Genomic DNA, 23,817 nt, shown 5'->3' with positions numbered 1-23,817 from the left:
AGGACAGGACAGGACAGGACAGGACAGGACAGGACAGGAAAGGAAAGGAAAGGAAAGGAAGAGAAAGGAAGGGGAAAAAGGAAAGGAAACAATCAAATAAAACAGATAGATAGATACCTATTCTGAGGGGAACAGCAGATTAAGGAAACAGGCAATTCATGACCTACTCACCTACTCTTGGGCATCTCTTGAACTAGATAACCTTATAATCAATGCTAAATATGCTACACTCAACAGCTGATGCTTCAGAGCTCAGCCCACATAGCATTAATGATCCCTGAATGATTAAGGAAACATTTCTAGGCACAATGGTGATCACTCTGTTAAATGGAGGATGCTGGCCATGAAGAAAACAGTCACCATTACAGAAGAGAGATCAATAGTCTTGGATCAGGAAAGAATTGAGGAAATACACATTTTCTCTTACTGAATATTATTTCTCTATGTTATCTTTTTCCAACCTTCATTAATAATGATCACAAGCAAATGAAGAATCTATTCTGCCAAAAAGTGTTTTAAAAGGAAAAGATACCCTCTATGCCTCTAAATTTTCCTCTGAAAGAAGAGTCGATACATAAAATAGATAATCTCAGAAGGAAAAAAAAATAATTATATTGTGGCACTAATTATTTTATGGTTATAATAGATTCATCTTCTATTGTGTGTGGAGAAAATAAAATTATATAAACATTGTTTCTGCATACTTAACGCCTAAAAACCTACTACCTGGTATTTGCATTAGTTATAATATACACTCTCATCTGCAACATTTTGTGGCTTATATAGATATTCCTGTTCATTCTCCTGGACCACTTTCCAGGATTGAGGCAGTTCACATGAAACGCTAAGTGTTCTGCTGAAACGTAAAACTGGCTGTTCCTGCTGGGAGAGTGCAAGGCCAAGTCAGTGACAATAGACCCTAACGTGCAGGAAGCTACTTAATTCTTCAGGGAGGCTCCCACTTCTAGCATTGGGCTATTCCTTACTGTTAGCCCGTTGTCTGCCTATGTTCAGAGAGGGGTGACCAAAATCACTGACAAGGGGGCTTTGATATACAGAAACTGTGGTTTCACTAACAACAACAATAACAAATAACACAGAATATTTCCATGTGGTTGGCTATATATACCTCTAGAGCAGATTCTTTTTGGTGGAGATTTGAATGAAAATTTTTCCAATCTTCTTTTGCAGCTGCAACTTTGGCCTGGATCCCTTTCGCTTTCTCTTTGGTCAGCAGGGTACTCAGAAGTTCCCCTTTAGACACCATCACGTTTAGCTTGTGCTGTCCATTTTCACTTTCTGACAAAAACTCCTATAAAAGAAAATATAGAATTAGCCATAATAAAAATATTGTGTGTTGTTTCTATTTTTTCTTTTCTTTTTTTTTTTGAGATGGAGTCTCGCTCTGTCGCCCAGGCTGGAGTGCAGTAGCGCGATCTTGGCTCACTGCAGCCTCCGTCTTCTGGGTTCAAGCAATTCTCCTGCCTCAGCCTCCCGAGTAGCTGGGACTACAGGTGTGTGCTGCCACACCCAGACTTTTTTTTGTATTTTTAATAGAGACAGGGTTTCACCATGTTGGCCAGGATGGTCTTGATCTCCTGACCTCGTGATCTGCCCGCCTCGGCCTCCCAAAGTGATGGGATGACAGGCGTGAGCCACCACAACCACCTTCTATTATTACTTAATAAAGTCAAAGAAAAGAAAATAAGCTCTTTTTATTGTATACGTTAAATGACCCAGGTCATCCTTTAATAGTCAAGTTGCCAACTACTTTATTTGCTAATCTAAATTCTGACTTGTCTCAAAAAGTTGGTGAGCTATTTCATAAAATATTAAAAATTTGATAAAAATAATCAGGAGAAGAAATGAAGACCAAGGGAAAATAAGAGTTGTAAAATAAAATAAACTCTCGCTAAGACTCGTTTACAAAACAAATGCCTTGTAGTTCCATATAGCTGGTGGAGCTGGATTATGATTTTGGCTCTGAGGATCCCAGCTACCAAAGTAAAAGAGTAAACACAACCAGGGACAAGACTCGCAGAGCCCAGTGGATAAAAACACACCATCTGCTCAGCAGAAGCACAATTCTCCCTAGGAAAAGACAGGAGATGAATTTCCGTGGGGAATCTTATTCAAATAAATGCTATTAAATAGAGCAGATTACATTCTTAGTAGCAGCTTATATAAAAAAATAACAAGAGAGTGTTTCATAGGGTTGTCCTTATGAGGACAAGCCAATGACATAGTGCCAAAATGTAGTTGAATAAAGTGTAGCTATGGTATGTACTTTTCCCTTCATGTGGCTGGATCTCAAAGAACAGTCTTCCTCTAGAAAAATGGGTAGATCCTGTATTCTACAGTCAATTCTCAATATTTTCAAGTGCTAAAGAAGAAATTGAAAGCACAAGCTCAAAGTTATTTATTCTGACAAGAAACAGAAGCACAGATATTCTGTTGTAGATTTTTATTAAAGAAACTTTGCCAGGACATTTGTCTTCATGGATGGCCATCCCTGTTCATGGAGGCATGCTGCGGTGGGAGGGTCAGAGAAAAGGCCAAAGGCTGTCCTCTAAAATAGTACTAGCCATGAGCAGTGGCTCACGCCTGTAATCCCAGCACTTTGGGAGGCCGAGGTGGGCAGATCAGCTGAGCCTGGGACTTCGAGACCAGCCTGAGCAACATGGTGAAAGCCTGCCTCTACCCAAAATACAAAAGTTAGCTGGGCGTGTTGACGCATGTCTGTAATCCCAGATACTCAGGAGGCTGAGGCAGGAGGACTGCTTGAACGTGGGAGGCAGAGTTTGCAGTGAACCAAGATAGGGCCACTGGACTCCAGCCTGGGTGACTGAGTAAAAAAATTTTTCTCAAAAAAAAAAAAAAAAAAGAAAAAGAAAAGAAAAATAGCACTGTGTTTCTCCAACATAGAAAAATAGGTGATTGAGTTTCTGCAGTTCTACCCACCAGCCTGAAGCAAAACGGGAAGAATTTTACATTTTATTTTTTATTTTATTTTATTATTTTATTTTATTTTATATTTTATTTTATTTTATTTTACTGTACTTTATTTTATTTTTTGAGACAGAGTCTCAGTCTATAGCCCAGGCTGGAGTGCCATGGTGCGATCTTGGCTCACTGCAATCTCTGCCTCCTGGGTTTAGGCGATTCTCTTGTCTCAGCCTCCCAAGTAGATAGGATTACGGGAGCCCGCCACCACGCTTGGCTAATTTTTGTATTTGATTAGTAGAGACAGGGTTTCTCCATGTTGGCCAGGCTGGTCTCAAACTCCTGATCTCAAGTGATCCGCTCACCACAGCCTCCCAAAGTGCTTGGATTACAGGTGTGTAAGAATTTTAAATGGAGCAAATTTTCACAGGCAGAGTTGTCCTGTTATATTAAGTTATTAACCAAGAATTTAAAAATATATGAACCGTACTGTTTCAGAGCCTGCTGCTACTAGAGACACTTCAAGCACGAGTGCTTACATACAGTGTTCTGCATACCTGTGCCCTCTGAAAGAAACTCAAATTTCATAACCAATCACTCAGAACTGCTGCTATGTGAAATGAGCGGACATACAGGTACGAAAGGCAATTTCAATAACTGTGCTTAAAAAGTGCTGCTATTGAATGAAGGTGGTATGTGAATTGGCACCATGAAGTTACAGTTAGGTAAAAAAAAGACTAGAAAAATAAACCCAAATGAATAAACATAAAATATAACCGCAGCTCTGGCTATCTTAACACACCAGCTCTGTGACTTCACTGATGCTTTTACCCTATTGTACACTGACAGTAATAAATTTACATCCCTGAAATGGTTGTTGTGAAAATTAAATGAGAAAATCCACTTAGAGTGCTCAGGGACAATGCTTGTCACATAGAAAAGCGTTTTATTATTTCCTGGATCACTATTAATATATAAACATAGTGTGCATTTATATAAATGAACTGGTTCCTCTTCATATACAGAATCAATTGTTTGAAGTAGGGATTTATTTGAAATTTGAATTTCTTACGCAAAACTTTTATATGTGATGCCCTTCTGAAGAGATCTAGAGAAGCAGTCCCCAACCTTTTTCGCACCAGGGAGTGGTTTCAGGGAAGATAATTTTTCCACAGACAGGGTGGGGCAGGGGGGATGGTTTCGGGATGAAACTGTTCTACCTCAGATCATCAGGCATTAGTTAGATTCTTAGAAGGAGCACACAGCCTAGTTCCTTTGTGTGCACAGTACACAATGGGTTTCAGCCTCCTATGAGAATCTAATGCTACCGCTGATCTGACAGAAGGCAGAGCTCAAGCAGTAATGCTCACTAGCCTGCTGCTCACCTCCTGCTGTGTGGCCTGGTTCCTAACAGGCCAGGGACCTGTACCAGTCCGCAGCCCAGGAGTTGGGGACCCTTGATTTAGAGGTAACTTTAGTTCACATCAGCACTGCTACTAGAATTAATTGATAACACCCTTACCTGTATTTTCTGAAGACTAGTTGAAACTTCACTTATATTTTGAGGTATATCAAAACACTTGGCGGTAGTGATTTTTGCATTAACCAACCACTGCTGGAAATCCCTGAAGGCCTTTCGGAATCTTTGCTGTAAAATCTGTTCTTTATTTTGGCAGCCCTTGGATGCTTGCAAACAAAGACTGAAAAGGTGATGCAAAAATTTAATGGCAGGAAAAAGTGATAAAGTTGATGAAAATCATGTTTGATAGAATCAGCAGTTCTTAGAATGTGCACTTACCTCATTTAGTAATATATTTAATGCTGAATTAATATTATTTTGAAATTACACCTTAAAATAAACCTCTAGCTTCTAATTTGTATAAAAATATCTTGAACACCAATACGTTTCATGCTCACCAATTATACTCTTTAATCAAGCCAGAAACTTTTCCACTGTAGGCACTCAGGTCTCTGGAAAATCGACAAAGTTCATTCAGCTGAGACTTGAGATCCTCTGTTTTAGGCTCTGCTTTTTGCAAAGCATCCAGTATCTCCTGTTCAGAAATAATGAGACAAAGAAGTGAGCACCTACATTGGGTGATATCCATATCTTCATACTATACACACATCAATCATATTATAAATTATTAGTGAGAGAGGAACCAACATAGTTGATTCAATGAAGAAATGAAACCTATTTTCAGGATTCCTCTGACAAATAATAGCACCTGGCTTTCATTGTCCCTTTCTTCTTGCCATGGATAGACACTCTAGCATCAAATATTGCAAAGTAGTTAAGTGATTAAGTGGTCAAATGACTTAAAAATAAGACAAGAAAAAGAAAAGAGAAAATAGCCTACACTGTCTACAAATAGTAGGACTAGGCCATCAGGAGATATGTATATTGTTTAAAGGTGAAAAGAAATCATTTTAAAGAAAAGCAACACTTATTTTGGATTAAATATATATATTAAGGGCCAGGCATAGTGGCTCACACCTGGAATTCCAGCACTTTAGGAGGCCAAGGAGGGTGAGGGTGGATCACCTGAGGTCAGGAGTTCGAGACCAGCCTGACCAACATGGTGAACCCCATCTCTACTGAAAATACAAAAATTAGCCAGATGTGGTGGCGGGAGCCTGTAATCCCAGCTACTTGGGAGGCTGAGGCAGGAGAATCCCTAGAACCTGAGAGGTGGAGGTTGCAGTGAGCTGAGATCGTGCCATTGCACTCCAGCCTGGGAGACAGAACGAAACTCTGTCTTAAAAAAAAAAAAAAATATATATATATATATATATATATATATCTCCAAAACTGAATCCTGTTTCAATTGATTTTATGTAGTTTATACAGTTAACTTTTACATTAAAAATTTCTTATAATCCATGAGTCTGGTTTAAATAGCAATTCATTTATTTCATAGTTTCATTCATAAAGTCATCAAATACTTGCTAAATGTCTACTGTGTGCCAAGCATTTTGCTGGATTCTGGGACCCCTTGTCCCCCCATGAATAAAAGTAAGATTCTTGTTCTTGAAGAGCTCACAATTTAATAGATGAGGGAGACACGTGAATAGCTACATTACTGTGTATACCCAATCTAAAATAAAGCCTTAGGGCTTGAAAAGTACACCTCTGAAATCGAGGCCATGGTCAACTGAGTTACACAAGGTGCTTTGCAATCAGAGTGTTTCTCTCATAGGGTTGTCACAAGGAGCAAATGAAATCATGAATGTCAAATACTTAGCACAGTTCCTAGCACACTAAGTGTCTAATTCATAAAATCAGCAGGAGAATGACTCCCGAATATGTAAATACTGTGTGGATAACGGTAGCACTGAAGCAAAAAACCAAAATAAATTAAGGAGGAGGGGCAAAAAGATGAGTAACTACTCAAATAGCTGTTGCTGTGACCATTATTGTCTGATATTTGTCAAGAGATGGCCCAGATTTGTAGAGAAACCACATCCCTCAACAAACCAGCCCTGTGCTTCATTCCTTGTCCTGGTAAATGGCACCACTGTCCCCCGCTGATGTCAATCAGAAGATTAAGCATCATCTAGGCCTCTCCCTTTGTTTCCTTTCTCACTCTATGCAAGAGATATCCAGGCTAGCTTATTCTGTGTCTTAGCTCCTTTTATCATTCCCCTCTTTGCCTCTGCACGTTGACTTTCACAGACCCACTTACATATTCATTATTTCTTTTTGGGCTGGCACTACATCCTCCTAATCTGATTCCTCCTCTCTAGGTTCCCTTCTTGTGTTTTCTGATTCCTCAGTGACCCTGCATCTTGATGCTGTTCCTCTATGTCATCTGTCAGGTCACATTTTAATTATACCTCAAGACTCAGCTCGAATAACAACTCCTTTAAGTATCCCCTGCCCTCCTTCCCACCTCTTCGGGCTTCTCATCTCAGGATACCCAGGACCTTGCAGACCTTCATCACAAGGAGTATCCACATTGGCTTCATACTTGTGTATCTCCCCACCTAGGCTGTGATTATGAGAGCAGGAATGACGTTCTCCTGGTTTGTCAATTCTTTATTTAACTCGGTGTCTGGGCTGGAGGAGTCTAGGACATTTTTATTTACAGAAATTCATCAACAACTAAACAATTTCTCTCTGAAATTCCAAACACTAAACTAGGACCAACTATTTTACACCATATGGAACCTTTTACTTAAGACAGAACATTGTAAGAACATTGTAAGAAACTTAGCATTCAACAAAAACATAAAAATACTGGAGATTCAAGTCAGTTACTTATGAATGGGATGACATTAAAAGTGAAAAGTTTTTGACCAAAATGTTACATTTAAAACATTTCTGTAACTTCATCCTAAATTAAAGTATGTCAGTAGAGTCATTATATAAATATCAGCTTATATATTTCTGATTCTGTTAAGTTCTAGAATGCATTTTTTCACCTTATACAGCTTAAGAAAATTATTTCCAATGTTAATATCCCAATGGATATTAAGATAAATGAGTTTTGCAAACATAGTAAATAGAATTCTTTTTGCAATATTATATTATATAGTTTATAGATCATCTGTTTTTATGTTTTAAAGAATTTCTTGAGGACTGTCATCTAATTGCATAAAATAAATACTTCAATTCTTATTGTGATCATCAACAATGACAAGTCTTCCCTAAAAGCAAAACAATGCCCTAAGAACTCTAGCATATCTACTATTTTGTTAATATTTTCTTACATATTCATTGTGATAGAAATATCTCCACTTTTAGATAAAATGCCATTATTAGAAGTAAAAAAGAAAATATGAATATTGCGAAGCAATGTAGTATTGTCATCGAAAGCATTGACTCTGGAGTCAAATCTGGAAGCAGACATACTTCCAGACAGAGGGCTGTCATATTTGAACTATTTAATACAACTGAAAACCCATATTCACTACTGCATTCTCATGTGTATTTTTATAGGCCTCAACTATTATTTTCACTAATAATATCAACGTAAAAAATAACAATAACAGAACAGTAATGTAATCTAGGCACAACCAAATCTTTCCTTTTTAAAAATTTTACTCATATTACTGGAATAGAAAGAAAGGGAAAGAAAAAGGAACCAAAACAGTATAACTGATTTTTTCATATTATACCATGTAGAGCAATTATCAACTTCTTTGACCCTGTGTGACAGAACTGATTTCTATGCTTTATTCTGGTACATAAATCTAAAGGACAGGAAATGCAACAGAATAACAAAAACAAACCCCCAAACCTAAAAACATTATAAATAAAGTAGCATAAAGAGGTAGAAAGCTTTATTTTATGGCATGCTGCATTTGTTTCAAATACTTGATTTAAAACCAGACACTGCTGGAAATACTACATGACTTTCTTACTGGCAGGAGCTATTTTGAAATTGTTGTAATATAAATAGGAGCAGAGAAGTTTACTAAACTTCCTTTTAAGGACATCCATGAATCAGGGCATTGTAAACTGGAAATATTGAAAAGGCTTTCAAAGATACTGTTTAACAGTGAAAGAAACGAAGAAGAGGTTAAGCTTTTGCTCTTTCTTCGGTCTCCCTCGTAGTCTTCCCTTTCTCACATTCTAAAGAAGCTGCCATTAGTTTCAAAAAAAAAAAAGTCTCGGGAAGGTGACCAGGGAGTGTGACGTAGATTTCTGTTAACAGGCTAATTCAAGAACAGCTGTCAAAACCACACAGAGGAGAGCTAATCGGGGCAAAAACTATTCGCTGTGCTGTAGGAGATTACCAAGTGAGTCTTTTAAGGCTATAAATTCAATCATTTAGTTGTATGAAATAGTTAACTGGCAAGAAAACAGCTATGACTCTCTGTCTATTTATGCCCCTGCCCACAGGCCATTTTTCAGACTGAATGGCTGAATACAGTATTACAAACTGTTACACCATAGGAATGAAAGTAAAATGTCTCCACTAACAATGTTTCCTACTGCAAATAATAACCCAAATCTTTATTTTTACAAAAGTTTGATATATGACAAAAGGAAATGAATCAGACTTTGCTTATTTAATGAGATAAATACTTCTTCCAAGTGTGCATGTTGCGTGTTTTTAGTTAGCAAGATTTTTTTTTTTTTTTTAGGAACGATGAAAGTCAAAACATTTTTCAAAGCATAACCACCAATAGAAAACAGGAAGCCAACTTACTTGTCCTTTGTGCCAGCATTCCACTATCTCCTCATCCGTGTTCTTGCCTTCCAGGAGGGTTAACTGCTGAGCCCAGGTTTTCAGAAGGGCACTGAACTCTTCCAGTGCCTGCTCCAGTTGAGCCACTTGGCCTGAGAATTCCTGCTCCGAAAGGGCCATCTGGCTGACCAGGTTCTCCAAACAGCTCTGCGTTTGGAATACACTGTCTTCCCACTGCTTCCAGTCGGCACGCAGGGCCTGCATCTCCGTGTGCATGAGCTCACACCCACTGGCAGTTGTGTTCTGTTTCACTTCAGGAGCCAGCGACTCCACTCTGCTGAGACGGCTTGCACCAATCTCTCTGGAATCTATCAGCTCCTGTAATGGAATATCACCATGGTAACTGAAGAGCCTGTGAGTCACTTGGACTGCAAGTTTTCAACTGTGTACACAGGGGAACCCTGTCCTGCTGGGCAGTTTTAACAACTGTGCCACAAGGACCCAGAATCAATTCATCTGCCCACTCTTAAATTATAATAGCGGGAGTTGTCATCACTAGCGCCTAAGGCTTATGGCAAAAAAAAATCCCGAGAATCCTCAATATCCTGAAATAGACTAAACAGAGACCCTGAAATCAGGCATTATTTGCACACGTGAAAATGTTTAGTGACTCAAGTGTTTGCCTGTGGTGGATTGCTGCTGTAAATGATCAAACCCAGACCCAGATTTCCCTCAAAGTGAATGCTCAAGTAAATAAAGATTGTGGCAGAACTGTGTTCTGCTCATGGTCTCTATCCTCAGTTCATCTTCTTCCACAGGGTGGTGGCTTAAATCACACTTGCATTCTACTAGGAATCAGGCAGACTCATCACAGCAAAAGAATGAGCCCTACTCAATTCCAAATACTTCAATACTAAGTACACATTTTTGTAGCATATAAAATGAATAATGCATTCATAGACTGACTTGCTCAAAAGTTTAAAGTAACCTTTAGACTGAGTACATTTATTAGTATTTTTTTACCTTAAAAAAGTCACTAGAAATTTAACAGTTTAGCTATAGCCAAGTTAACAATTTAGCTTGATCTTAAAGCACACAAATACTCTAAAGGACAAGATAAAATTAAATTGCATTGTTAAATTGATATAATTGCAGCATTTCTCTCTGAGAATAGATTCTCTTACTACAATTTTTCTTGGTGAAATAATCATCCGACGTTTATATATTTACATAACAATTGCTAAAGGCAGGATTTTGTTAATATTATTACAAAGTTATGACTTTACCACTGGATTAAATAGAAATAAAAGATAATTAGGCACAAAAAAGTTCAAAAAGAAAATCAATGACCAATTAGCAGTAAAGAGACATTGGAATGTTAAGTATGAAGCATGCTTAATAAATTATGTTAAACATAAAGTATGTCTTAACTAGTCTATATAATATAGTTTGTGTCTCACTAAATTAACTTGAAATAAATATATCTGTTCATAATTATATACAATAGAGCCATATTTTAATATAGATCATTTGAAAGTATTTAGTATTCAGTTGTGCAGTAGTCTAAATTACAATGACATGAAAATCCTTACACACAGCATGATATGCATATTCAACCTTTTCTCAGCAACAGGATTCTAAAAACCATCCCTGTTTATTAGTGTGTGCAGTAGTTATTTGATGAAGAAAAAATATATAACTTTTTAACCAGTGCTGCGTCTAACTAACAGACCTAAATACTTGTAATAATTTGCCTTTGTGAGCAATTTCAAATTTGAAGTTCCCCAAAATACTCTCTTATGCTTTATCCCAATTTTCCTTAGCATGAAAATGGAACACTTCAATATTTGCAATCAGAAATCTAGCCATTCAGAATTTGAATAAGGACAGCATCATTGTCAAGAGTTTTGAAATGGCTTTTGCATATATTTTCTTATCTTGTATTTACATTTTTAGACATATGATATACACATACACACGTATGTACATGAACATTCACGCCCTCATACCCATATACATTTTGCTTTAGAGTTGCCTTTTCTCAGTGATTATTTCTGTGGATGTGATAGGTGTGGTGTTGAAGGACAGAGGAGGTGCTTTATGTGTTTCCTCCAAGGTTTTTAAAACCACCCACACACTAACCTACATTCAGGCTGGACCTGAACTTCTGAGAGGCAGTTTCTGATAGTCTTCACTTTCTCCATCCCAATTTCTTTCTGCCAATTCCTTCTCCTATATTCCTTGTCTTTACGGAAGCACTTTATAAAGGCTTTCTCAATAAAAAAGAGTATTTGTCAAACCAGGTAGCAGCCTTTGTAAAAGAATTCTTTTACTTTCTCTTATTTATTAACTTTTTGAAACAGTAGTCCATTTCTGCTATCTCCTCTTCCTCATCTGCCATTTACTCCTAAATCCATGTAACCTGATTTCTCACCTTCCCTGCTGTGCAGATGTTTCTCAGACTGGCTGCCCAGCAGCCTCACTGTCAAACCTAGTTGGGATTCTTCAGTATTCCTCCTAACGGCAGCCTCCTGCTGTACCTGTGATGGTGACCACCTTCTCTACTTAGAGCCTCGGTGGCATCACACCCTCCTACTCTTCCACTTCTTGTTCCTCCCTCCCTTTTTCTCTCTACCTTTCAAGTCATTTTCTCCTATGGCTCATTAAATATTGGTAGCACCCAGCTTTTGGTTCTGTGCCCATTGTTCTATTTGCTCTATACATAGGTCTTGGTTTTATCCATTTTAGTGGCTTTAACAACAAATTAGACACTAATCACTTTCAACTCCATGTCTTCAATCCATCTTCTTAACCTGAAATTCAGGCTTGAATATGCAACTGCCCCCAAGACATTACTACTACCTGGCAGTTCAAATTGGATCTGATCATCAATGAACAACTCATGTCTTCCCCCCTGTCACCAGGCTCCTCTGCATGCAATTATTTTCCTCAGGTGGTAACAGTCCTGTGGATTCTAGGTAAAGATTTGACCATCATCCTTGACTCTTCCCACCTTGTCATGTTATAGCCAATTAATCACTCATTTACCAAATCCACTGGATTTTCTTATTGGGTGTGTTCTATGTGCCAGGCATGATGCTACAGGTTTTATGTGTATGATCTAATTTGGTTGTCAAAACAACTTTATCAGACAGGTACTATTTTCATGTATGCATTTTTTAACCAATTGAGAGGTGGAGGCTTGAGGACATCAGGTAACTTGCTGAAAGACACGGCCAGAAAGCCAATAGAAGAAGGATGCAGCATTGGGTTTCTCTGATTCCAGAGCCTGAACTCTAATAGTACAGTAAGCTCTTACTACATTTTTTGTATTATTTTATAGAGACCAGTTTGTGGATCACTGTTCCTCACTAGACTGCAAGTTCTTTAGGGAATGCACAAGCCTGACTGAGTAAATGGATAGATGGGTAGATGGATTGATGGAAGGATGGATGAATAAATTATCATAGTACTAAGAAATGTGTCAAAGAAGAATTTTAAAGAATCACACAGGAAAAAAAGGACTTAAAAAGTGGTTTTATGTTATTAGCTCAGTTAAAACACACATAGTCATAAGATTTAAATAAGATAACACTTTTAAAGCACTTAAAAGTAGATCTTCAGGGACCGGGCACCGTGGCTTATGCTTGTAATTCCAGCACTTTGGGAGGCCAAGGCAGGCGGACCAGCCTGGCCAACATGGCGAAACCCCGTCTCTACTAAAAAAAAATAAAAAAGTTAGCCGGATGTGGTGGCAGGCACCTGTAATCACGGCTACTCAGGAGGCTGAGGCAGGAGAATCTCTTGAACCTAAGAGGCAGAGGTTGCAGTGAGCTGAGATCGCGCCACTGCATTCCAGCCTGGGCGACAGAGCAAGACTCGGTTTCAAAAAACAACAACAACAAAAACAAACAAGTAGATCTGCAAAATGTAGTTACAATTGCAACCATAAGCTATAATTTTTATGACTTTTATGTTCTGATCTTGGAATCAAAACACAATCTGAGTTTTAAATTCCTGACCACAATTACACCATTTATTCCCAACATTTTCTCCTCTAAAACTAAACCACTGAGGATTTCATTGCTGCTTCATTTTAATGTTAAAACCCATTATTTTCCATGGGGGAAAATTATTACAATTTAATATTTAAGCAACTAGAAATTTACTAAAAGATACTAGAGTCTGCAACTCCCCAGAAAGGTAAATTTCTGTTTTAGAAATTGTCCTTATGTGGAGTAAACGAGATGATAATTTCAAGGTCCTGTGAAGTACTCCCTTCTATTATGTTGTTGGATGTCCTCTAGGAAAGCAGAACAAAACATCCAGAATGACATTTTCAGGTTATTGTTAGAATACATTTAACTAAGTTACTATATACACTTTTCTTCCCTGGTGCTAAACAACAGTATCTGGTTTTGTCAGCCCACCAAGTTAGCCATTTCCTAGCCTGTCATATTACAGCAATAAGCACATTTGCATAAAGAAATGTAAAGACAATGTTACATTGTGCTCGTAAGTGTAAAGTCTTTTGAATTCTTCCTATGACTCTTGTTTATGTTTAGAATCAGTGAGGCATCAAATAGAAAACAGGAAGGAAACATTTTAAATAACAGAATCTTATCCACAAAATCTTTATCAAAAGTATGTTGTACTCAAGAAGGAATGAAGCAATGTAGATATAGCATCTGTTCATTTCCTGACCTTAATTTTTGATAACTTTTTCTGGGTGGCTGATGAATCTCCAGACGTATCTGACCACCGGTGAAGTTCTTCCTTTGCTGAATGGAGCCAATCTGTGAACTCGTGGACCGCATCTAAATACATTAGATGATCTTTCACAATCTCTTCCACTTTCCTCATTTTTTCCTAGTAAACAAAGGAAAGACTACCTTAACAGTGGTCCTTTTGAGAACGTGAACTCAGGTAAGACAACAGGCCTGATAGAGGTCTCTTAATACATCTCAGAAAATTTCATTTTTGTTCTTGAATTTTCTCTTGAGTTTAATATCTTAAGAAGAAACTATCAAATTTAACTAAATGTCAAGGCTTTGGAAAAGCAACTATTTTCCTGTAAGTTTACTATTTTCTACCTTAGTATGGAAATCATGCTTAATTCATGTTGGCTAACATCGCTCACTAACAATCCTCTTAATAATTATTATCATAACCATTCTTATTAAAGCAATTATTTGTTAGCTTGGTGTACAGCATTCTGTTCAGCACTTTAAATGCATTTGCTCATTTAATCTTCATAACAGTCCTGTGAGGAAGATACTATTATTATTATCATTTTATAGGAAAAGACACTAAAGCTTAGAGAGGTTAGGTAATGTGTAATTGTGGCCAGTCACACATTCAAAAGTGTCAAAGCCAGAATTCAAACTTACGTCTTTTTGACTTGAGTCATAGCTCTTAATCATTAACAAGATGAAAATGAAGATAAACAAGCACATCTATTAATAATCATAGTGTCAAGAAGACAAGAGTTAGTTCCCAATAAGGCAAACCAAAGAAAAGAAAAAGCAGCAAACAACAACACTTCTCTCCCTTAATTTCTATAATATTTACAAATATGCCAAAGAATAATCATGAAGGAAATGAAAGATTCATATAGAGAATTGGAAAGATATTTTTGATATTATATAAAGGAGCTTGTACTTTGGAAAATAGAAACTGTTTTTACTAAGATGAGAGATGAACACAATATTTCGTACACGATTGAATCTTGAAGGTAAATAGACTTGCATTTAATATAACAAATATAAGTGTAGCAAAAGAAAAACAACTTTAACAGTGACATTTGATGTGCAAAGTAGATAGATTAACTAAAAAAGCAGAGAAAGAAAAAAATAAGCAATAAAGAATAATCCCAAGATTGTAGAAAGAGAAAAATGAATAGGCATCCATAGTAAGAAATGATGTTTATGTCATACCCATTTACTGAATGTATAAATAGTTTTAGAGCAGCCAATTCTCCAACAATTTAATCCACGGTTTCTTCTTTACCTGACCTTGGCAACAGTCATTATATTATTAATAGAAATCAATATATTATATTAATGTATTATAAAGCATCTACTTTCAATATAAAGCACTAACCTTGGCAACAGTCATTATATCATTAAACTGTGTTTTCAGCTCCTCTTGAGCTGTGTCCTTGAAAGATTCATCCTCCGTCTTTTCGTAGAGGTCCCTGGACTTCGCAATTAGACGGTGAAGGGCTCTCGTGTGATCTTCTGCCTCAGACAGGACGGACTGGAAGTGGTCAAGCAGGACGAACTTCTCTTTCAGACCTGGCTGCGGTTGTAAGGGATGTTCTACTTTTTGATCCACTGATTCCATCCACTGCTCCAGTTGGTTTTTCCTCTCTAGATAGTCATTCCATTGGCTAATCACAGACTCTAAAGTGCTAGAATTAATGTCACATATTAACAAAAATGAATTATTTTGACATCTCTACTGAAAACCAATCACAAAGTCATGACATCCATGTGAATTGTTTTATTGAATGCTACTGGAAGTGATGAAAATGTTGCTTTTGAGTGCAGGGAGAAACACTACTTCTCTGATCCATGAGATCCTTACCACAGGTCCTTTGAACAAAGTCAATCTATATTAAAACATGAAATAAGAAGTTGTGGTCATACATGCATCTGGAATTTGTCTTCCAAATGCTAACTATTCTAAATGAACAAGATACATTTATATGTTATGTTGTTAAAAATCAGCATGGGAACATCAATGAAATTTTATTTCATATAGATCAGTTATTAATTTTCTTGGAATTATTAATAGTTTATCATATTAAAATCAGATGGTGATTGTTGACTGGAATTCAAAATTCAAGGTATCCTTCCTGAGTAAATGATATATCATTAGGTTGATTTTCATTTGGGGACACACACACACACACACACACAATATACAGTGCTATTGTGTCGAATGTGTGAATGAATGCTCAAGTATTTATAAGAAAAATAGTCACAAATATAATAGCTTTCTACATAGTCAAACAAAGCGCTCTCCAGACTGGCATTTAGGAAAAATCCCTCCATTACTAAGCATTACAAGCTATTCTAAACTCATCTGCAGTGATTTCCCCAGCCCCCCTTGCATACAAGCCTATGAATCTGAAATTAAAATACTGTGGTAAATGAACTTCCAGCATTTGCTCAAACTGTTGCTTTTGCATCTTTGCATCCATTGATCTATTGTACCCTCATCATGCAGGCTTTAAAGTCCTACCTGTTCCTCAAATAATTTTCTAAAAAGCACCCCCACCCCGCCTTTTTTTTTTTTTTTTTTGACAGGGTCTTACTCTGTCACCAAGGCTGTAGTGCTGTGGTGCAATCATATAGCTTATTGCAATCTCTGTCTCCTCCTATCAGGTGATCCTCCCACCTCAGCCTCCCAAGTAGCTGGGACTGCAAGTGCATGCCACCACGCCTGGCTAATTTTTGTATTTTTTTCTCTTTTTTTGAATTTTGACTGTGACTTCAGATAATATTTGCATATTTTGTAGAGGCATAGTTTCACCCTGTTGCCCAGACTAGTTTCAAACTCCTAGGCTTAAGCAATCTGCCTACCTAGGCCTCCCAAAGTGCTGGGATTACAGGCGTGAGCCAAGACTCTGCATTCTTCTACAACCCCACAGTGCATTTTGAAAATGGTTAGTAACATAGGCTGAGTCAGAGTATTCCAAAATACATCCTGTGCTAGTGTCTGAGCTTTTAGAGGGCAAAAACCTTTCTGTTTTATTTCATTATTTTAATGCAATAATTTGAACGTTGCTATCGCTCAATATGTCACTGTCAAATTTAATTTCTTGCTGAAATAGTGGAGTCAAGGACCAGAGTTTGCTTCCTGCATGTAACATTCTAACATCTGAAAAATATCTACCCATATTCCTATGAACTTTTAGGAAACTGGCCTAAGCCAAGCCTCTGGAAGCTTACTTCATGCTCCGGCAGTCTATGATATAGAGTAAGGCAACGATAGCATCTGATTTTTTTTCTTTGCTGACCATTGTGAGTTATTACTAAGATGCAAAGTCCTGCTGACTTCGAGAGTCACTGCCTATGCTCCATATTAAATGAAAAAACAACAATAACAACAACAAAAAAACCTCCAAATTGTTAGTTGTAACCAGGGATTTTTGTTTACATTGCCGTGGATAACTGTAGCGTTATTTCTCTTTTGCTTTGTAATGAACTTGAATTTTCTTTAAATATTTTTTAAATTTTATTGTAGGTTGAAGGGTATGTGTGCAGAGTTGCTGTATAGGTAAATTCGTGTCACAGGGGTTTGCTGCCCAGATTATTTCATTGCCCATGTACCAAGCCTAATACATGACAGTTATTTTCGCTGCTCCTCTCCCTCCTGCCATCTTCCACCCTCAAGGAGGCAACAGTGTCTGTTATTCCCTTCTTTGTATAATCTTCTATTCATCTATTTTGTTATGATCCCATTGGGCACCCAGTGTGTCCATGATCTAACAGGATATATAACCATCAGAATATGGCTCTTTTTTACTGTAATTCAGACTGATGGTCATTTGTCCGACAAATGAGCCAGATTATTTATGGATACTCTGAGAAGAGGGAGGTAGGGAGAAACCTCTCACTTATAATTACAACAACAACAAAAACACTACCTGGTATAATAATCAAGGGCTTCCCTACTTCCTCATCAACGTCTGGTACAGGTGATTTCAACAGAGGCTCTACGGCTGGGCTCTATTCTGGATGGGCTGACTGTTGCTTGTGCGAGAATGTCCCACACTTTGTAGGATATGAGCACTCTGTGCCTCAGTCACTAAATGCCAGGGATATTCCCTCGTCACTGTGACAATCAAAACCACCCCACACATTTCCCATAATGCAAATGGGGGTAGTATGACTTCTAGTTGAGGAACAGATTTATGACTAAGCTCAACAGCTGCCAATAGCTTAATTTTCCGTATGTTCCTTAAGCTAAAATGTATTCAAGTTATTAAAGAACCATATATTCTTGCTTGGATGGCTTGAAAGGAGATGTTTTGCTGAGCCCATGTCACGTAAGATTCCAGGAGAGATAATAGGTAGATTTAAATATTTAAAAAATGCAAGCAAGAACACAGAAACAAAGCAATAACAAGCAAAAACCAGTCATCGCCCTATGGAAAACACAACTTAGACAAAGACAGGCATGCCTACAACAAGCTACAGTAACATGCTTGGGAATTCCGCCCCAGGAGACCTCAGTACTGCTCCATCATTTTACTAAGTCACTGCATTGGACTTAGTCAAACACTAAAAATAGGTTCTGTACCTTTGAGCATGGATGGAGGAGCTCATGATGTCAGCCCACACTTCTTTAAGGGTCTCTAACTGAGTCTGAATCACCCTCTGACCTTCTTTGTTGCTACTTCTCAAGGCCTGTTCCCCCTTGCCGATGGCCATATTCAACTTAACTTCCCCTTCACCTTTCATCAGGAGAATATCCTGGGAAGGAAGAAAGAATACTAATCAGTAGGCATGTAAAAACCTTCTTCTATTTTAAAACAAATAGTAGTTTTCTATAAGAATTTAGGTAGGAATACTTTACTTACCTTAAAATGAAAACAACAAACTCTGGGCCCTATTGCAATATAATATTGACTTAAAATTAGGTATCTGGGAGTCTAGGAGTCAAATATTAATTCCAATATAAATTCTTAGAAAACTTGGACCACTAGCCTAGAAAGTATAATTTTATTGACTTCAGTTTCAAAGAGTGAAAATACATTCTTTTGAAAATGAAGACCCATCTGTCTAAAACCCAGCAGTCCCCTACATTGATTGGCTGGCTAATTTCTCTCTTTCAAGGTCACTTTCATTGGCTATAGTCTGGGTTAGTGATCTCCTCTGAGCTTTCAATATACCCTTGATGGCTTTAATCATGGCCCCTACACACGCACTGTATTGAAAGTAGCAATTTACAGATTGGTGTCTTCCCCTAGACTGTGAACTCCTAGAAAATGGGGTCTAACTTTTATCTCTACATTCCCAGCAACTTGCAGAGTGCTTGGAGCACAGTAGATATTCAGTAACGCTTGCTGAATATTTACTAAATCAAATTTAAAATTATTTAAAGCTATTAAAACAACAATCTTTCCTTGCAAAGGGGAAAAATGATGCCTCTGTATCCTTTTTGCCCAATTTCTCCATTTTGCCCACACAATCCTCATTTAGAGGCTTACAGAACAATTAGGACACAACACAAGCACTTGTGAATCTAATCAAATTAGCATTTAGCAGTTGTCAGTGTCTGGCTGCTGTCGCATGTACCTGTATTTGTGACAGCCGTTTCTCCAGGGTGTCTTTGCTCCCAAGAGTGCTCTCTGCACAGGCCAGTCTGTCCTGAATGGCCTTCACCCAGGACCACATGCTCTGCAGTGCTTCCTCCAGGGCTTCGTGCTCCTGAAGGGCCACCTGGCAGCTCCGGAGCTTTTCTTTGGTCATTCTAAGTAGGTTCTGGTGGCTTGTGAGGAGCTGGGAACACAGGCGGCCCTCCTGCCCAGCACCGTGGCCTTCTTCACTCAGAAGCTGCCCTCTCTGGGAAAGCTTGTCAAGAGACTCTCTGAAAAAAAGGAAAAAGAAAAAAAGAAAAGAAAATTAATTCTGACATTCTGGAGTGCAGGGGAGCGACAAATGATTGTTGATATTGGAACAGTAACCAGACATAGGCTCATAGCTGACATGCCTTTTAAATAAAGACGCTGGGAACTGACCTGGCTATTTCATTCTCTTATGATCTCTCTTAATGTTGTCAGTACCTATCGGGGGATACCATTCAGTCTGTGCTGTGCCTGCATCCAAATAGCAGTGGTGGAGCCTACTGTATTACTTACCGTATTTCCACAAATTTAACTCAGAAAATGGGCCCAGCTGCCTCTCTAGGCTTCTCTGTGGCATCTCTCCATTCCTATTTAATGGTCAGATGATGAAAAGCTCCCTGAAATTCTCAAAACCCCTGCTGTCTTGTATCTACACGGAGATTCCTCCTTTATGAAAACCCTTCTGCTCAGCACTGTTGCATTTTTAGTTGCCTGTTCAAAGCTTGGTGCAGGCATCACATCCCCAGGAGCATCCACAGCAACTCAGCGTGGGTGGGGAGTGTGGGACCTCTCTGTGCCCTCTGCTCCTTGTCTTGCTCTATCACCATGTATACCGACTATCTCAGTCCAAAAGCCTTTCACTTTCTAAAAGCTAGGGCCATTATATTCATCTTATGTTCCCAAGACCCAACACAATATCGTGCAGAGATTAAGCGGAAAAAAAAATATTCTTTTGAAAAGCTGTTGTAGGATCACTTACGAGTTTTCTTGTTATATCTTGGGTACTGAGCTCATCTTAGTGTGGAGCCATGTTAATTAGATCAAGGGGGAAAACATAAGCACTACGTGGCTTGGTTGGTTTTATTCCCATCTTATAGAGTTCTGAATTCTTATCCGCACATTTACCAGGAAAAAGCCCAGGATATCAGAGGGTAGCATGGGATGTCTTAACATAAACTGTTGTGACTACTAGAAAAAGAACACAAAACAAATCTCTCGTGGAAACTGAATGTTTCAAATTTTTTTGGAGTGGCTATTATGCAAATATATCCTATGGGCCACCCTGAGATCTGCTAAGAGTTATACAACAAGACGCCTACTCTGTAACAAACTTGCACATCCTGCACATGTACCCTGGAACTTATAAAATAAAATAAAATAACACCTACTCTAAAAGGCATTTATTATACTTGTTATCTGTTTGGTGAGACAAGAAGGTGGCTTAAGCAATGATGTGAGTTAAATAATAATTCAAGAAAAGAGATTTCCCTTCTTACTATGAGATAAATTGCTTAATGCATGATAAAAAGTCAATGAGTCTTAAGCTGAGGCACTTTTATACAGGGCATTTCCTTAAAATATTTCAAGTAGTGAAATATTATGGTGAAAAGAAATCTAGAAGACTAGGAGGAGCAAGCAACAAGCCAGTGAGAGAAGTCAGGTGGCCCAGTGGAGAACCTGAGTGACCAGAACAGCATGTTAGGATTGTCTGCAGAAGTGGCCAGGATGGAGGGAAAGAACCCAGAAACAAGCACACTGAGATCTCTTAGCATCTGGTCCTGGAATATCAGAGAGTGAAACTGCAAGAAGGATTGCATGCTTATCAATGCGAAAAAGTTGCAATTATTAGAAAAACAATGAGGAACACAAAAGACCTTGAATTTGGTGTTGAAGTATATTTGGGCCACTTTCTCTAAGGCAGTTTTGGTGTAAAGATGGCAGGAGAAACAGATACAGAGGAAGGTAATGAACAGCCTGTAGAGAAGAAATAAAAGCTGAGAATACGGAAAGCCATTTAAAACATCTGGAAGAAGGGAAGTAGGTCTGGGTGTGTTATATTGTATCTAGACACGAGTCAACATTTAAAAAGCAAAATTAAAGGGCAATGTAGTTTTCAGAAAGTTATATGGTTGCAATGATGCTATTATTCTGTTAATTCAGTGAACATTTTCTATTTTTCTGGCACTATACTAGATAATGCACAGAAATGATATAGATCAATGTATTTCAGGGACAATTTATATTAGTCATCAAACTAGCATACCAACAAGTAGTCATCAGCATGGGTTCTTTTGTGCATTTGTTTGTATGTTTGTTTTTCAAGACAAGGAATACTGGGCATGTTTGACTAAAAAGAGGACTCAGTGGAAACAGAGAACGACTATGATCTGAATTCTGGAATTTCTTTCTTTTTTTTTTTTATTTTACTTTAAGTTCTGGGATACATGTGCAGAATGTGCAGGTTTGTTACATAGGTATACAAGTGCCATGGTGGTTTGCTGCACCCATCAACCTGTCATCTACATTAGGTATTTCTCCTAATGCTATCCCTCCTCTAACCCTCCATCCCCTCACAGGTCCTGGTGTGTGATGTTCCCCTCCCTGTGTCCATGTGTTCTCATTGTTTAACTCCCACTTATGAGTGAGAATGTGCAGTGTTTGGTTTTCTGTTCCTGTGTTAGTTTGCTGAGAATGATGGTTTCCAGCTTCATCCACGTCCCTGCAAAGGACATGAAACTCATCCTTTTTTATGGCTGCATAGTATTCCATGGTGTATTTGTGCCACATTTTCTTTATCCAGTGTATCATTGATGGACATTTGGGTTGGTTCCAAGTCTTTGCTATTGTGAACAGTGCTGCAATAAACATACATGTGCATGTGTCTTTAGAGTAGAATGATTTATAATATGATTGTTTCTGACTTATTTGATAAAGTAGAGTGGGTGCTATCTTCTTCTGCTTCTTATGCAAATGCACTGGCTCTTTAAGAGGACAGTTAACGAGCCCAAGGAGCCAAAGCCAAGCCGCACTTCCCTGTGGAAAGTGTCCTATCTTCCAAAGGAGAGCAAGCAACTGAAAATGCCAGGGGTGGAGCACAAATTTGGGAGCAAAGACCTCAACGTGGTAGGGTCAAAAGCACAGATCAGGGAACTTTGCCTGGGAAAGGAGCCAGAAATATTTTCTCAGTGGGAAGCAATGAAGAGATAAATACTGTAGTTGGGAACAGGGACCACAAAGAAAGTCAGACTTGACCATACCTTTCACTTTATTAAGATTACAAGGATGGGTGGGTGGGAAATGGAACTGGAAACTGAAATGTGTGAATAACATATGGAAATTGACATATATAGTACTCTTTTTTTTTTTCCTTTTTTTTTTTTTTTTTGAGCTGGAGTCTCACTCTGTCACCCAGGCTGGAGTGCAGTGGCACGATCTCAGCTCACTGCAACCTTTGCCTCCCGGATTCAAGCAATTCTCCTGCCTCAGCCTCCTGGGTAGCTGGAATTACAGGCACCCGCCACCACGCCCAGCTAATTTTTGTATTTTTAGTAGAGACAGGGTTTCACCATGTTGGGCAGGCTGGTCTCGAACTTCTGACCTCAGGTGATCCGCCCACCTCAGCCTCCCAAAGTGCTGGGATTATAGGCATGAGCCACTGCACCTGGCTAGCACTCTTTTTTTTTTTTTTTTTTTTTAATCTTTACAGTCACTGTGAATTTGTGGTTTTCTTTCCTTCATATCAGCTTCACAATTGATCCTCAAAATAACCTCAGAGAGGAAAGTACAGTATTATTAACAAAATGTTTGAAGGCTAAAATCAAGAGCGACAAGAGATAAGTGACCTGCCCAATTTCTTGAACAAACAGGAGGTGGATCTGGAATGCAGATGAGCTTCTTACTTCCATCCTGCACTCTCACCAGAATACTGCACTGCTGCAAAGAGTGCAGCATGGTCCTTTGTATTCCAGACATTCAAGGACAGCACAAACCACTATCCCCAAACCAACTAACCAACCAATCAAAACCAAACCAACCAACCAACCAACTAGTCTAAAACATGGTAAGAGGTAAAGGACCTGTTCCATTTCTGGACCATACCTTGCAGCCAGCAGTTCTCCCAAAAACATTTCAACTTTATGAACTTCATTTTTCTTCTCAGGAATGTGCTGTTTACTCTCTCCCAAGTTTTCTGTATTGAACCTTTCTTCCATTTCATGGATCCATAAGTTCAGTTTTCTGTGCTGATCTTCAAAGCTAAGGAAAAGAAAATGCCTTAGAGAAATTCTTAAATGCTTGTTATGATAAATTACTTTTAATAGCTGAGGTCACGATGTCTTTTAAATGGCAATTAAGACCTCATGAATGTTCAAGTTATAA

At 38.3% G+C, this 23,817-nt stretch overlaps 1 protein-coding gene across 1 annotated transcript in view; it reads right to left on the bottom strand.

Annotated features, from left to right (window-relative positions):
* Positions 1–23,817, bottom strand: part of LOC116463154 (nesprin-1-like) — a 532,795-nt gene that overhangs the window by 260,844 nt on the left and 248,134 nt on the right. The window contains exons 51-59 of the mRNA XM_058434482.1: positions 23,539–23,694; positions 19,391–19,682; positions 18,393–18,565; positions 15,183–15,492; positions 13,785–13,949; positions 9,102–9,458; positions 4,861–4,997; positions 4,466–4,643; positions 1,130–1,312 (exon numbers count right to left, since the gene is read on the bottom strand). Coding sequence (XP_058290465.1) covers positions 1,130–1,312; positions 4,466–4,643; positions 4,861–4,997; positions 9,102–9,458; positions 13,785–13,949; positions 15,183–15,492; positions 18,393–18,565; positions 19,391–19,682; positions 23,539–23,694 — 1,951 coding nt within the window. The remainder of the gene's footprint in view (positions 1–1,129; positions 1,313–4,465; positions 4,644–4,860; positions 4,998–9,101; positions 9,459–13,784; positions 13,950–15,182; positions 15,493–18,392; positions 18,566–19,390; positions 19,683–23,538; positions 23,695–23,817) is intronic.

This window comes from Hylobates moloch, unplaced genomic scaffold (assembly GCF_009828535.3).
Source record: "Hylobates moloch isolate HMO894 unplaced genomic scaffold, HMol_V3 SCAFFOLD_28, whole genome shotgun sequence".
Taxonomy (NCBI): Eukaryota; Metazoa; Chordata; class Mammalia; order Primates; family Hylobatidae; genus Hylobates; species Hylobates moloch.
This window is presented reverse-complemented; position numbering and strand designations above follow the sequence as displayed.